We start from the raw sequence: 16,621 nt of genomic DNA, 5'->3' as shown, positions 1-16,621 counted from the left end.
TCAGAGAGGAAGGGAGAGGGAGAGAGAGAAACATCAATGATGAGAGAGAATCATCGATCGGCTGCCTCCTGCACACCCCCTACTGAGTATCAAGCCTGCAACCCAGGCATGTGCTCCTGACCAGAATCAAGCCTGGGACCCTTCACTCCACAGGCCAACACTCTATCCACTGAGCCAAACCAGCCAGGGCTCTCTCTCATCATTGACGTTTTCTCTCCCTCTCCCTTCCTCTCTCTGTAATCAATAAAAAGTTCTTTAAAATAAAAATATTACAATTTTTTAAAAAAATAGAATCAACCAATAATGCATAGATAAGTGGATCAACAAATTGATGTTTCTCTTTCACTTCCTCGCTCTCAAATCAATTTTTTTTTAAAAAAGAAAGAAAAGGATGTGATTTAACTACAGGGTCCCTGAGGAAGAATTCATAGTGAAAATCAATAAAATATATTTAAAAAATAAATAAATAAATAAAAAGTCCTTTAAAATAAAAATATTACAATTTTTTAAAAAAATAGAATCAACCAATAATGCATAGATAAGTGGATCAACAAATTGATGTTTCACTTCCTCTCTCTCAAATCAATTTTTTTTTAAAAAGAAAGAAAAGGATGTGATTTAACTACAGGGTTTCTGAGGAAGAATTCATAGTGCAGTCTCACACTAAATTCAAATGGTCCCATGTCTTCCTCTTCAAATGAGAATCTTGAGAATGGCAACTAAGGCAACTCTAGAGTCTGGGAGGACTGATGCCAATCAGCCACAGTTCTGAACTAGCCCACTCAAGATACCTGTCAGGAGTGGGAGGGCAGTTCATATCCCAGAAGATCCAGGATTCTGAGCTTTATTTTCTGAAAATGAAATAGTTGTACTCTGTAGTTGTAGTAGAAGACTATTGTGCCTTGTCCCAATACAGAATATCTAATTCCTTCCATCCTCTTTGCAGTACCCCATATACTCATAAACACTGGGTAAAGTATAAGATTTCTGGTTAAGTTTACAGGAGCACATCTCATTTTCTTTTGTTTCTTATTCAGAGACAGGTAATGTAGGAACACAAGAGTTCCCTTTTGCAAAACAGGTATACTAAGTGATTTTGATAAGAAGATGCTAACCACCAAGTGATCCTGCAAGAGTTTACTATGATGCAAGACACAGAATAGTCTGTGGGCCATACCGTGGTCCACTAGTCTGATGAAATCCCCTTGGGATTTTGTCAAATCCTGCTTCATTTGGTTGGTCAATATTTATTTGATGCCAACTGTGTATAGAGAATTATGTTTGCTGTTGGGGGAAGGAGGGAGGGAGAGTTTGCAGTTGATGTTAGTCTGTTTGGCATTGAGGAGGAGGAGGGTATTGGAGTGGCACAGAATATACACATTCACAAGCACTTAAAGCATTTATAGAGCTGCACATCAGTAGATTCAGAAAGCTATATAACCTGAATATATTGCTCTTCATTTCCCCCCCTTTTTTTTAATTAAATTTATTGGGGTAATGTTGGTTAATAAAATTATATAGGTTTCAGGTATATAATTCTGAATTATATCATCTGTATATTATATTGTTTGTTTACCACCCCAAGTCAAGTCTCCTTCCTCATTTTCTCTTTTTAAATGCTATTCAGGTGATTGTTATCTGTGTGGGTCACCATAACACAAAAGATTAAATCAAGACCTGCAGTTCCTTAGCCGGTTTGGCTTAATGGATAGAGCGTCGGCCTTCGGACTGAATGGTCCTAGGTTGAATTCTGGTCAAGGGCATGTGCCGGGTTGGGGCATGCAGGAGGCAGCTAATCGATTATTCTCTCTCATTGATGTTTCTGTCTCTTTCTCCCTCTCCCTTTGTCTCTGAAATCAATAAATATATATACATATTTTTTTAAAGCTAAAAAAGACCTATAGTTCTTCGAAACTCATCTTTTAGAAACTTACCACCCAGAAGTGAGTTTCTACTTGATTGTCATGAGGAGAGAACAGCTTCTACTTTTTTTTTTTTTTTAATCAATCAGCTGCCTCCTGCACACCTCCTACTGGGGATGTGCCCGAAACCAAGGGTACATGTCCTTGAGGGGAATCGAACCTGGGACCCTCCAGTCCGCAGGCCGACGCTCTATCCACTGAGCCAAACCGGTTAGGGCCAGCTTCTACTTTTTAATGGATGCCTACAAGACACTCCACAGGCATCCAAACATGCTGCATTGCTTCACACTGTCCTTTGTTGAATCACTAAAATGTGCTCCTCTGCTTGCTATTGCCTCCATTTTAGCGTAGCCATTGATTGATTGTTCTACCATCATCTGCTTGTGAGTTGTCATCTAAGTTTGCCGATCTTCTGGAGAGTACAAGCTATAAGTGATGTATTCGTCAGCCTTAGGGTGTGTGTCTAATACGTTCACACTACACAAAAATTAGCACTGGGTTTTGGTGCTTTAGTTTAGTGGTGCTTGATGCTCTTTTTGCTGCTACATCTTGTATCTTTTTTTAAAATATATTTTTATTGATTTCAAAGAAGAAGGGCACATCTTGTAACTCTTACTAGTAAAGGTCAGACATGCTATTTCAGGTCAGTTTTCTGTTTTGGTTAATTTAACCATGGACTGTTTAAGAAGAATTACATTATAGCATTCAGCTGGTTATTTCTGTTTAAAAATTTATGTTAAGTTTATATGTGATCTGAGTCGTTATTGGGATCATTGGTTCATCTTGTTTTTTTACATATATCTCAAGAGAATAATCTGCCCTAGCTGATTTGGTTCAGTGAATAAAGTGTCAGCCTGCGGACTGGAGGGTCCTGGGTTCGATTCTGGTCAAGAACGCATGCCTGGATTGTGGGCTTGATCCCCAGTTAGGGAGCGTGTAGGAGGCATCCAATCAATGATTCTCTCTCATCAGTGATGTTTCTATCTCTTTTCCTCTCCCTTCTTCTCTGAAATCAGTAAAAATACTTTAAAAAAAGAATGATCTGCCTCCAACATTTTTTCCATCACAGTTCATATGACTTTAGATAGTGTAACCTCTTGAGTTGAGTTAGGACTCTTTCTGTTTGGCTTAACTTCACTCAAGACCAGGAAATTACTACGATACAACCCAGCTGTTTAATTGTGAAGTAGCCTTAAGTAAATGTTGAGTAAAATTTGGCAAGTAGCTGGCAGATCAAGTTTTGCTTATAATATCACCTTTTGTAAGGCCTATAACAGTATATGTAGGTTTTGAAGCTGTTTATAATCAAATCATCTTAACACCTAACAGCCCTTGAAAACATGCCAAATATACTTAAGTGCTTTATGTTCATCATCCGATTTAATCCTCAGCACAACCCTATGAGGTAGATGTTGTTCTTCCCATTTTACTAACTGGGAAATCTGAAGGTTAGAAAAATTAAGTAGAGAGAAGATTCAAATTTGAGTTTGCTCTACTCTGGGCTCTCTTCACTATTAATACTAACGTTTTTTCTTCTGTGTCTTCTTAATGATTGATAGCTAAGTATTTGGCCAGAATTTTACTAGCATTAGAGACGGTGACTCTCGATGACAGTTATGGTCAATTTTGTTACCTTTATTCCAGACAGTTGTGATGGTGGTGTGTTTTAATGTCTCTTTTTCCAAGGCTTTGTAGATAATGAGTTGGTACAAGCTAAAATAGCACTCCAATCTTTGCTTATTAAAGAATGAATAAGCAGAGTTCTCTGCCAGATTTTTTTTATTATTGCTGTTTTATTTTTGTTTTTAACCTCTCTTTAACTGTACAGCATTGACCACTACAAAAAGGGTAAGGATCCCACACTGTTATACCTGCTCTGATGCTTTATAAACTTCATCCTCACTGGTAGAAGGTGAAACAATCTCATTTTTGCAGTTTCTTTATGATGTGGCCATTCATACATTCCAGATGATTTTGAAAGTTAGTATATACTTTACAGATACCAGTTTGCCTAGCCTGAGATCCTGTTCCTGTCATTCTGCCAGTGAATCTAGTCCCTCAGAACTGCCTATCCTTGATGCAGGCTTTAGAAGTAACCTACTTCCTTGGGGGATGTAAATCTGCAAAGAGGTATAGTTAATAGTATGATTGTCATGTAAGGAATCTGAGAACTTACAGAGTGTTAACTAAGTATTTCTTACTTAAAATAGCTTTTAGCCCAGCCAGTGTGGCTCAGTGGAAAGAGTGTCAGCCTGTGGACAGAAAGGTCCCAGGTTCGATTATCGGTCAGGGCACATGCCTGAGTTGCAGGCTCAATCCCCAGTGTGGGGCGTGCAGGAGGCAGCCAATCAATGATTCTCTCTCATCATTGATGTTTCTGTCTCTCTCCCCCTTCCTCTCTGAAATCAATAAAAAGATATTTTTTTTAAAAAATAGCTTTTATTTTGGCAGTATTCTCACTGAATTCTGGTGGCATTGACAAAATTCACTGAGTGAATATAGATGACTTCATAGGGATTAACTCATTTAGGCTAGTTATTATCCATTTTACTCTTAGTTCCAATAGAACTACTGAAACTTCATGACTTTTTAAAAATATATATTTTATTGATTTTTTACAGAGAGGAAGGGAGAGGGATAGAGTTAGAAACATCATGAGAGAGAAACATCAATCAGCTGCCTCCTGCACACCCCCCACTGGGGATGTGCCCGCAACCAAGGTACATGCCCTTGACTGGAACCGAGCCTGAGACCCTTCAGTCCGCAGGCCGATGCTCTATCCACTGAGCCAAACCGGTTAGGGCATGACTTTTTTTAAAATATGTTTTTATTGATTTCTAAGGAGAAGAAGAGAGAGGGTTAGATAGATAGAAACATTGCTGAGAGAGAAACATCATTGATAGGCTGCCTCCTACACTCCCCATACTGGGGATCGAGCCCACAGCCCAGGCATGTGCCCTGACCAGGAATCAAACCAGTGACCTCTTGGTTCCTGGGTCAATGCTCAACCATTGAGCCACACCTGTCAGGCCTTCATGACTTCTTGTAGGAGCCTTTAACCAGTTAGCTTGATGGGATAGCACTCTGTAACACCAATCAGCAAGTATTTACTCCATGCTTTCTATGTACATGAAACTGGATAAAAGCCGCTGTTTAGAGCATCGTCCGATAAACCAAAGTTGTGGGTTTGATCCCTGGTAAGGGCATATACAGGAATCAACCAATGAATGCATAAATAAAAACAAATCGATGTTTCTTTCCCTTCCTCTCTCTCAGGTCAATCAATACATTTTTTATATTAAAAAAACAAAACTAAACTAAAACCCTGTCTCTTCCCTAAAGGAACTTAAAATCCCTTTGAGAAAATAAAATTGAGCCATAAAAATTAAGCAAGCTTTTAACATCACAAAAAGAGAGACAACCAGCTACGTTTCTCTTAACAAATGAACACAACAAAATTATCAAATAGTCTTGCTTAAAAAAATTGAACCTGAATCTGCTCCAGCCTCTAAATCTAACTTTCAGTTTGTAGGAAATACAGTTGACAGAGGAACATCACAGGTATATAGCCAGCAAACTCGGGGAAATTCTACAGAAGAAATGATCTGATTTCCCACAAATAAATTACAAATTTAAAAAAAGAGAATTGGCCGAAACCGGTTTGGCTCAGTGGATAGAGCGTCGGCCTGTGGACTGAAGGGACCCAGGTTCGATTCCGGTCAAGGGCATGTACCTTGGTTGTGGGCATATCCCCAGTGGGGGGTGTGCAAGAGGCAGCTGATCTGTGTTTCTCTCTCATCGATGTTTCTAACTATCTCTCTCCCTTCCTCTCTGTAAAAAATCAATAAAATATATTTAAAAAAAAAAAAAAGAGAGAGACTTGGGCCCAGCCGGTGTGGCTCAGTGGTTGAGCATTGATCTATGAACCAGGAGGTCACGGTTTGATTCCTGGGTTGCAGGCTCAATCCCCAATAGGGTGTGCAGGAGGCAGCTGATCGATGATTCTCTCTCATCATTGATGTTTCTATCTATCTATCCCTATCCCTTCCTCTCTGAAACCAATAAAAATATATTTTTAAAAAGAGAGAGACTTGCCCTAACCGGTGTGGCTCAGTGGATAGAGCGTCGGCCTGCGGACTCGAGGGTCCCGGGTTCAATTCTGGTCAGGGGCATGTGCCTTGGTTGCAGGCACATACCTAGTAGGGAGTATGCAGGAGGCAGCTGGTCGATGTTTCTCTCTCATTGATGTTTCTAACTCTCTATCCCTCACCCTTCTTCTCTGTAAAAAATCAGTAAAATATATTTTAAAATAATAATTTTAAAAAAAGAGAGAGAGAGACTTGGGATGGTAAACACACAATACAGTGTACAGATGATGTGTTGTGGAATTGTATGCCTGAAACCTGTATAATTTTGTTAACCAGTGTCACCTCAATAAATTCAATAAAAAGTTTAAAAAGTGAAAATAAAGGCGAGCCTAAAAGGGAACTTAAATTGAATACTGAGAAGATATTTAATGATACTGATATCATTAAATATTAAATTAAATTTTATAATCAGTAGGATAATGTTTTTGTGATTTGGGTTTATGAAGGATCTTTATCTTTTAGACATACATGCTTAAATATTTACATATTGAAATACATATATGATGTCTGTGTTTAACTCAAAATAATTTGAGAAGTGAGAGGGGGAAGTATGGTATAGGTCCGTGGTCGGCAAACTGCGGCTCGCGAGCCACATGAGGCTTTTTGGCCCCTTGAGTGTGGCTCTTCCTAAGCCTTAGGAGTACCCTAATTAAGTTAATAACAATGTACCTACCTATATAGTTTAAGTTTAAAAAATTTGGCTCTCAAAAGAAATTTCAATCATTGTACTGTTGATATTTGGCTCTATTGACTAATGAGTTTGCCGACCACTGGTATAGGTGAAACAAAAGTGGCCAGGAGTTAATTGTTTAAGCTAGATGATGCTTGTTAGCTACATGGGCAGTCTTGCATAAGTTACTCAACCTGGCCAAGCCCTAATTTCCTTATTTGTAACATGAGGGCTATGTTACCTTACAGGATTATTGTAAGAAAATAAAAAAAGTGGAAATAACATATCTAGCACAGTACCCGCTATAGTAAGTGCTTAAAAACTGGAAGCCTTGCCCTGGCCAGTGTGGCTCAGTTGGTTGGATGTCATCCTGTGCACCAGGACGTTGCCAGTTCGATTCCCAGTCAAGGGCACATGCCTGGGTTGTATGGGTTTGAGGCACTTTTGGGAGGTAACTGATCGATGTTTCTCTCTCACATTGATCTTTCTCTCTCTCTCTCTCTCTCTCTCTCTCTCTCTCTCTCTTTCTCCCCCTTCCACTCTAAAATCAAGAAAAAAAATTTTTTTAAGAAATCTATATCCCTCACTACAAAGACAAATCGTGTAGCTAGCCTATCAATATAGGCTTAGAGATAGGGTACTCCCCCCCCCACCTCCCCCGACCCCACAAAGAGAAACAACTTTCTATCAGAAGATTGCTGAATTGCAACAAAAAGTTCAACTCTGCCTTTAAAAAACAATTATACTACACAGCACCTATCCCTGGTTTCACTTTCCATGATTTCAGTTAACCGTGGTCCCAAAATACTAAGTGGAAAATTCCAGAAAATCAACAATTCCTAAGTTTTAAATGTTGCATTATCCTGCTGCATCCATTGGGATGTGAATCTTCCCTTTGTCCAGTGTATGTATCTTCATTGTTAGTCACTTAGCTGGCTGAGTTTTCGAGATACTGCAGTAACCTTCATTTTACTAAGTAATGGTCCCAAAACATAAAGAGTAGTGATGCTGGCAATTTGGATATTCTAAACAGAAGCTATAAAGTACTTCGTTTAAATGAGAAGGTGAGTATGGCACAATAAAATATTTTGAGAGACAGACCACATTCACATAACTTTTATTACAGTATATTATAATTGTTTTATTAGTTGTTAATCTCTTTCTGTCACTAATTTATACATTAAATTCATAGGTATGATATATAGGGAAAAAACATAGTATACATAGGGCTGGATTCCAGTAGGGGGCATGCAGGAGGCAGCCAATCATGTTGTGCCTTTGATGTTTCTCTTCTCTTCCCTCTTCCTTCCTCTCTCTCTAAAAATCAATGAACTATTCTTAAAAAAAAAAAAAAAGGAAGCCTTTGCTATAAACTAACAGTTGAATACCAATGTTTGACCCTTGGCATATACGGTGAATTTTCTTTGAAAGAGGGAACATAAAATTAATTATTAAAACCTAGTTTCTGCCCTAGCTGGTCTGGCTCAGTGGATAGAGCATCAGCCTGTGGACTAAAGGGTCCCAGGTTCGATTCAGGTCAAGGGCACATGCCCAGGTTGCAGGCTCGATCCCCAGTAGGGGAAGTAGCTGATCAATGCTTCTCTCTCATTGATGTTTTTATCTCTCCCTCTCCTTCCTCTCTGAAATTAATAAAAATCTTACCCAATAATAGACAAACATGTAAATTAGCCGTCCCTCTGCTACGCTCAACCAGCCAATCAAGAGAGTATGCAAATTAACCCGACAAAGATGGCGGTTAATTTGCATGTGTAGGGGCAAAGCGGCGGAGCAAAGACCAAAGGCTCCATCCTGAGCAAAGGCCTGGGTCCCGGGCGCCAGAGGAAAACCGGTGCCGTCAGCCAGGGGAAGGGAAGGCCTATTGCACGAATCTCTTCGTGCAATGGGCCTCTAGTATATTTAAAAAATAAAATCTAGTTTCTTAGCACATTCATTGAGGACAAAGTCATAGAGGGAAAGAACATGATTAAATATATATGGGTTCACAATATGACTGGCATTTAACTGAATGCTCTGAGCTTCAGTTCCCTCATCTGTGAAATGGAGGTCATTGTGTACGTGGTAGAATTGTAAAAATTGGGAATAATGTTTTAATGTAGCAGTCGCCAACCTTTCAGACCTCACGAACCACCAGTTGGCAACCGCTGTTTTAATGTGTCTAGAGTCGTATGAGTGAATAATCTAGTGCAGTGCCTGGGTCGTAGTTATTCAGTTAAATGGTTATTGTTGTTATACTCGGTATATAATCACTCAGCGTGTCACCATCAACCCAAATAGCCTGATCCTGGGCTATATGGAGGACAAATAGCATTCCTGCCTAATTCTTTGTTGATAATTATTTTTTCCTTCTCCATTTTCCTCTTCTCCCCTTCAGTTGATTTACGAAGATTGTATGGATCTGATCGCAAAGCTACCTTGTGTTGCTGCAAAGATCTACCGGAATCTGTACCGGGAGGGCAGCAGTATTGGGGCCATTGACTCTAAGCTGGACTGGTCCCACAATTTCACCAACATGTTAGGCTATACTGATGCTCAGTTTACTGAGCTCATGCGCTTGTACCTCACCATTCACAGGTGAGCTAGACCCAGCAACCATAGCCTGGATTGGTGGGAAAGTTTAAGAAAAGCTCCTTAAAAGTCTCCTCATCTGGGAATAGGCAATAGGCAGCACGGTGATGGGAAAATGGTATAAGGGATGATACAAGGCAAGAAAGGGATCTAGTAAAGAAGGTTAAGAGGAGTAAGAAGAACAGACAGTGCTTCTAGCTGAGAAAGGTACTAGCTGCTCACATTAGGTTTTTCTCTAGCTTTCCAGGAGCTCCCTCTTCTGGCCATTGCTATTAAAGCTGGAGTGAGAGCCAGGGAGCTTGGCACACAGGCATCATCAACCAGTACACAAAGGCGGGTAATGAGATTGAGACATCTTTTACAAGAGCTTATGAATAACTGGCTGGCTACAGGCTGGTGTACGCCCATAACTAGGCTAGTATATGACAAATAAGAACAAAAAGGTCTGTGTTTCCATGTCTGACCCTTTTTTCCCTTTTCTTGGCCTTGACTCTCCTTTCTTATTTCTCCACAGTGACCATGAAGGTGGCAATGTAAGTGCCCATACCAGCCACTTAGTTGGCAGTGCCCTTTCAGACCCCTACCTGTCCTTTGCAGCAGCTATGAATGGGCTGGCAGGGCCCCTACATGGATTGGCAAATCAGGTAAAGCTATTCTTTTCCTGTTCCGTGTTTTTCTTCATCCCATGCTTTTGTTTCTGATCTTAGCGTTCTCCTTGGCATATGTATTGACACTCTTATTCCCCAAACCTTTTATCTATAGGAAGTGCTTGTCTGGCTGACACATCTTCAGAAGGAAGTTGGCAAAGATGTGTCAGATGAGAAGTTACGAGACTACATCTGGAACACACTCAACTCAGGGCGGGTAAGCTTGAGAAGTGGTCCTTAGAGAAGGAGCTCCCCCGCCCATTAGTCTATCCTGAAGAATTTAGAAAAGAAGAGTCTCCACCAGAGAATATAACTGGCTCTTCTCCCCCTCACTCTTTATAGGTTGTCCCAGGCTATGGCCATGCAGTACTGAGAAAGACTGACCCACGATATACGTGTCAGCGAGAGTTTGCTCTGAAACACCTGCCTAATGACCCCATGTTTAAGCTGGTTGCTCAGCTGTACAAGATTGTGCCCAATGTCCTCTTAGAGCAGGGCAAGGCCAAGAATCCTTGGCCCAATGTGGATGCTCACAGCGGGGTACTGCTCCAGGTGAGTCCTCTCTTCCCTGCTTTCCCTTTCGTTTTACCAAACACTACTGTTCCCTGCCACGCACAAAATCAATTCCCTGGTCAGAGCAGGGACTCGTATCTCTTTCCTTACCTTTTTGATCACATTGCCTATGGTTGGGGAGGTGTGGGCAGGAGGAAAGGATGCTCTCTTTTCAGAATCACAATTGCTATACTTTCCCCAGTGTCATTTCTGTTTAAGGCTGACTGGGTTAAGGTTTCTATAATCCTGGATTTGTAAATGCCACTAGCTCTGGGCCTTTAACAAAACACTTTTCTCTTCTCCCTTACAGTACTATGGCATGACGGAGATGAATTACTACACAGTGCTGTTCGGGGTGTCACGAGCATTGGGTGTACTGGCACAGCTCATCTGGAGCCGAGCCCTAGGCTTCCCTCTAGAGAGGCCCAAGTCCATGAGCACGGATGGTCTGATGAAGTTTGTGGACTCTAAGTCAGGGTAAAACTGGAGACGGGGAAACTAACTACCAGAAGTGAGGGAGCTTCAAAAAAAGTATACTTTTGTTTTGTTCCAGGGGGCTTGTAAAGACTTACGTTGTATCTGAGCACTGGTAATAAGTTTGAGGTTAAAATATAAATTAAGACTTTAAAAAATGAAAAGTGACCCCTCTTTCCCTGACCAGCTCCTTTCCCCTGACCGGTGTGAGTTGCCCATCAACTGTAGGATGACCAGGACTAATGCATGTGGTGTGGGTTAGGTCTGGCCCCCACACCATCTCTAGAGTGAGAATCTGGCTCCTCTTTCCCTGGGTCACAGCTGACAGCAGAGAATCTGCAGTTACTTGTTCTGCCCAGTCCTCAGTGGGCCAGCACACCAGGACTCTGCCCCTTCTGTTTCCATAGGAATCATGTTGGATTATCAGCTGTACTAAGCCCTGTTGCCCTCTCCCATGTGCAGACACTTCCTGGCAAAACCTGTTGGTTAGCTGGACATGCTTTGGGTAATTTTTTTTTTTTCTTACGCTACCAGGTGACCATAAAGCCCATGGCACTTGTTGTTACTGGTACCCAGTGTCTGATGTTTATTTCTTTTTAAAATTATCCCATAAAAATTAAGATCTGGGAGTGTTCTATTCTCCACTACTTGAATACCTCCTTTGAGATTTTCAGTATGTGCTGCACCTCCAGCGGAGGGTGCTCCGGACCTTTTTCCCCTCTTTGTCCCTCCCGACTGGAGACCTTTCTGCGATTGTAGAAACCAGTCTGAGATAGCGTCTTGCCCAGTCATTTGGCTTTATCAGTGCTTAAAATGAACTAAGTTTTTTAGCCATTACCCTCTGACTTTTTCTCCCTTTATTTTAGTATGCTGTGGGCCATAGACTAGGGATATAGGAATGACCAGCATGATACCTTCATGGTCTTGATCCCAGGGATACTAGCACCTTTTTCTGAGCAGGAAAACGATTGAAGTTTGGACATGGTCTCCTTTGAATATCAGGTCCTAGGGCTGAGGGCATTAAGAATGGTAAGCTTCCCTCCTCATCCCCTGCCACAAGAAAGTATCCCTTTATTTATCAAGGCCCTTACCTGCCTGCCCCACCCCAAGAGCTCACAGTATAGTGCTGGTTTTAGAAGCCCCGTCTGCACAGGTTTTCAGTGACTCGGAATGCTCTGCTGCCTTTCCTCTAAGAAAGGACTGAAATACACTCCTGCGGTGCCTCCTTACTCCCTCACAACTCCTGCCTGTGTGTGTGGATCCCTAATCCCCAGAACCACGCTGTTCAGATGGACACACTGTCTGTAAACCTGGGTAACTTGTCAAGTCATGATGCAGACTTCAGGTTGTTCTGTATAAAATGCAAAATAAATGTTTTTATTAACAATGCTTGAGCCTGCTGTTATATAAGTCCTGGGAGAATCTATTATGAGGTAAGAAATCTGGCTGGCAGGATCCTGGACTTAAATGGGTTATAGGTTATCATGTAGAGGGAGAATCTATTATGAGGTAAGAAATCTGGCTGGCAAGATCCTGGGCTTAAATGGGTTATAGGTTATCATGTAGATCTCTCTATTTTTAGGTAGGTTTGACATTTCCTTACCCTAATCTGAAGACAGGCTCCCTATGAGATTGCCAAAGGAGATTTCTGTCTTTTCTCAAGGTTAGAAGTCCTTGACCTTTAGCCGCCATCCTTCCTAATTTTGTTGTAAGGTAGAACACTCAAGGACTATAGCTGAGACAGCTGATTGCAGAGAATTCGTCACAACTGCTGATGTGACGAATTCAAGGACACTGGTCCAGCCCACTAGGTGAAAGGAACAAGCTATGCCCAGGACAAATAGGAATGGAACAGCTAGCTCAGGGTGTGAACCACTAGAGTGCTCTGGTACTTCATGGAATGCCTATTCTTCTTTGCAGCCTCCCATAACTGTTCCTGAGGGCATCAGTTATATGGGAGGTCTGAGGCCAGATCATTCTATCCTGAGACTCCTGCTGCAACTGACCTTCTGAAAAAGTCTATTAATAGGCAAGGGAGTGGGTACTAGGTCCTGGCTTGTAGAATGTACTTCTATAGTTAGCAAGGACACTATGTTCAAGAGGCCTGCACCTTCACTCCCCTAGGAAGGAAGCCATGACTTTCTTCTACTCTGCTATATCTATATTATTCTCTCAAGAAACAATACCAAAAAGCCAAGCCCTGGCAAGGTAGCTTAGTTGGTTAGAGTGTCGTCCCAATATGCCAAGGTTGCAGTTCCATCTCCGGCCAAGGGCACATACAGGAAACAACCAATGAATGCATAAATGGGTGGAGCAACAAATCAATGTCTGTCTTTCTCAAGTCAATAAATAATTTAAAAAGCCAAATTCACATTGTCACAATTAATTTATTGACATTTTATAAAAACTCAGGCCAAGTGGAAGAATACGGTACATCCCAAAAGTATAACTCTGTTCAGTGCTTTTTTTTTTTTCTCACCCCGTGGCACTGATGATAAGAAAGCCCCAGGCTCTCCACTAGCATGGAAATATCTTAGAAGTGAGGTGATGTGATTTTAAGCTGTGGCCAGAGCTCTAGCATCCCCTGAGGCATTTCAAGCAAGCAAAAGTAATTGACCATCCAGTTCCTCTGTGTAGAGGAAAAAGCTCAATTTATTCAATCCTTAAGAAAAGTTGCTATTTTCCCTGGTCAGTCACTAAGGTACCTTGACAGGGCTCAGGGATAACCACACAGTCCTAATTATAATTCAGTGTGAAGGCTGCAGGCATCAGGCTTATAGGGCTCTCACGATGAGCCTGACCATTTCTTAGCATGTGTCCCTTCCACACCCCCTGCCTTTTCTTCCCCCAGCATTTCCAGCTAGCTTAGAGCCCCCTGGAGAACTGAGGGAAAACAGTATTATAAACACAGACTATCTCAGATTGGGGCAGAAGTCCATTGAAATAAATAAAAGAATTGGGTGGAGAGGGAGAGTAAAGGAGAAGCTAAGGAACAGTCTTTTGCCTCAACTGTGGTGCACCTCATGGAACATCAGTTCACGGGGTATGGCTGTTTCTGGACCAAACTTGGTGGCTGCCCGGCGCTCGAAGGCAGCAACATTCTTTTTGACAACCTCATCAAAAAACATGGAGGCCAGCTGGGAGTGCAGCAGAGAACGAAATTCAAAGGAAATCTGGGAATGGGTAAGAGACAGTCAGAAACTTCAAGATCATGTTGGATAGTCCCTGGCCAAATGCAAGAACACTTATTCAGCGCCTTTTCTTCCCCTCCCCCGCCAGTTCCTTAGAGCCCCTCAAAAGCCCTAACTTAGGACTGAGCGCAATGTTCCAAGTTTGACAAAAGGTCAGATCTGTGGAAAGTGTCATTGACTTGGGAAGTCCCAAGTGCTAGCTATGCATAAAGAATAACTGTCATGCCCCGCCGGCGTGGCTCAGTGGTTGAGCATCAACTTATGAACCAGTAGGTCACAGTTCAATTCCCGTTCAGGGCACATGTCTGGATTCAGGCTCCATCCTGTGGGGCATGCAGGAGGTGGCCAATCAATGATTCTCTCTCATCACTGATGTCTCTCTCTCTCTCCCACTTCCTTTCGCTCTGAAATCAATAAAAATATATTTTAAAAAAATAATAACTGTCACGTAGCCCTGGCCAGGTAGCTCAAGTGGTTAGAGCATTGTCCCAATATGCCAAGGTTACAGGTTCGATCTCCATCTGGTCAAGGCACATATAAGCAATCAATGCATACATAAGTGGAACAACAAATCGGTGTCTCCAAAAAATCAATTAAAAATTTAAAAAAAAATAACTGTCACTGTACCTCAGCTCTGGCCCCATACCCAGTTGTATCCCTGTGTCATACAGGCTCCTGACTCACCGAAAAGTCCACAGTGCAAGTTCGGGGGTAGGCAGGAATACCAGGACTGAACCGCCAAATGGTCTCTAAGTGATTGAAGAGCTTGCCATCAGTGCAAACCGCCTAGAATAGGGCAGTCAGGTAGTTAAACATCATACAATGGATTAACATCTATAATAAGTATAGGAGACTACAAGAAGGAATTGAAAGTCATTTTCCTTCTAATATTTTATTAGGGAAGTATTTAAGACATGGAGATAAGATTATTACAAGAAAGGCCAAAATAGCCCTTGAATGTAAAAATGCTAGAGAACACAAAAAACTTCCTGATCAATCTGTCTCAGACAGACCTCACCTTGACCATGTGAGGTTTGACGGTGGAAACAGCAGAGGTATAACGTTCCATGACAGGTGGAAAGCCGACCTCCAACTGGGCCTTCAGGTGACCTTTACGGCTGGATACCACCAAAGACTTCTTACACCATGGCACAAACTCGCAGTACTCCTGGACATTGGAAACCACCTCGAACATCTCCTGCATGGAGTACCTGGGGAAAGGAATCGGAGAGGCCAAGGAACTGCCAGCTGGTTTAGGCTTCTCCTTGCCCGAGGTGCACTCCCCCCAGTACCTTTGCCCACTAACCATGCACGTTCAGGAACTAGAGATCCCAAATAAGCCTGAATGAATGACTTCCCAAAAGCAAGTGTACAAATTTTCATGATGTTAATGTTACCTTATGTTTTACAGTTTAGTTAATGCTTTTAATACCTATTTTTATCTTAAGAGGGATCATCTCGGAAGAACAGAGGTTGTCAATCATACAAGGACTCAAATCCCAGCTCTACAACTTAATGTAGCCCTAGGTACATGATCTGTGCCTCAATTTTCTCACCTGCAAATCATAGGTAATAACAGTACCGAATTCATAGGTTTGTTGAAAGGATCAAATGAGAAAAATCTATGTAAAATACCTAAGCATCCTAACTGCTAGCAGTAGCAAGTGCTCAGAAAGTGTTAGCTATTTTATATTGTGCTCAGAATACATAAACTCAGGTCGGCAGAGAAATAATTCCCTGTTGTCTTATGATACTGTCCAATTGTAGGCACATTTCACATAATGTACATGCAGGGCAATCAAGAAGGGAGGAGTTAAGGTTGGAAGGCTGCAGGAGAGGATAAAGGATCAGCGATGGGCAGGGATGAATCTTGCTCATACCCTTACATTCTAACCTGTACACAGTTACTTGTTTGGAGGGGAAGGGAATGTGGAGGGATGCTGGACAGGGGCGGATGCTCACCCCATGATCCTACGCTCGGAGTAAGCCTTTCTCTTGTTGGTGAAGGAGGCAGCAAAGCCCATGAAGGAACGGCTGGGCGGTAAGCCACCCTCCGCCGCCAAGACTTGGGCAGTCCTGGGTAAGAGGAGGCTGCAGGAAATCAGACATCTAAGCCCGAAAGGAAAGGAGAGACAAACGTCAGGTTTCTTTTGTGTTCAACCATTCCCAGGGGAAGGGGAAGAGGGCACATCCCAGAGGAAGGTCGTCCAGTCAACTTTTCCCCCAGCACCTGCTGCAGCCCGCCAGGCTCCCGGGCCAGACAGTCACGAGTGCAAAAGGTCGAGGGCGGCAGAGGACAGCGCAGCGGGAGGAGCCGGGAGAGCGCACGGTGCGTGCGAACTGCCCGTGGCCTCGGACTGCGGGCTATGCTGCTGCTGAGAGCTGCGAAACTTCCTGGGCTCCCGGGCCCCGCCAGGCCCGCCAGGCCCGG

The 16,621-nt window shown here is 42.3% G+C and overlaps 2 protein-coding genes across 2 annotated transcripts in view; one reads left to right on the top strand and one right to left on the bottom strand.

Annotated features, from left to right (window-relative positions):
* The window catches only part of CS (citrate synthase), a 31,986-nt gene extending 19,598 nt beyond the window's left edge, over positions 1 to 12,388 (top strand). The window contains exons 7-11 of the mRNA XM_005876742.2: positions 9,133 to 9,332; positions 9,841 to 9,970; positions 10,089 to 10,190; positions 10,316 to 10,525; positions 10,836 to 12,388. Coding sequence (XP_005876804.1) covers positions 9,133 to 9,332; positions 9,841 to 9,970; positions 10,089 to 10,190; positions 10,316 to 10,525; positions 10,836 to 11,006 — 813 coding nt within the window. The 3' untranslated portion in view covers positions 11,007 to 12,388. The remainder of the gene's footprint in view (positions 1 to 9,132; positions 9,333 to 9,840; positions 9,971 to 10,088; positions 10,191 to 10,315; positions 10,526 to 10,835) is intronic.
* A 978-nt stretch (positions 12,389 to 13,366) lies between these two features.
* On the bottom strand, positions 13,367 to 16,596 carry COQ10A (coenzyme Q10A). Its single transcript, XM_014548141.1, has 4 exons — positions 16,153 to 16,596; positions 15,209 to 15,401; positions 14,875 to 14,976; positions 13,367 to 14,172 (listed from the first exon to the last, which is right to left on the bottom strand). The coding sequence occupies exons 1-4, from the start codon at positions 16,212 to 16,214 to the stop codon at positions 14,005 to 14,007; spliced, it is 525 nt and encodes a 174-aa protein (XP_014403627.1). The 5' UTR covers positions 16,215 to 16,596; the 3' UTR covers positions 13,367 to 14,004.
* Between the last annotated feature and the right edge of the window lie 25 nt (positions 16,597 to 16,621).

The sequence above is a fragment of the Myotis brandtii genome, unplaced genomic scaffold, assembly GCF_000412655.1.
Source record: "Myotis brandtii unplaced genomic scaffold, ASM41265v1 scaffold496, whole genome shotgun sequence".
Classification (NCBI taxonomy): Eukaryota; Metazoa; Chordata; class Mammalia; order Chiroptera; family Vespertilionidae; genus Myotis; species Myotis brandtii.
Note: the sequence above shows the minus strand (reverse complement) of the source record. Positions and strands in the feature narration are given on the sequence as shown.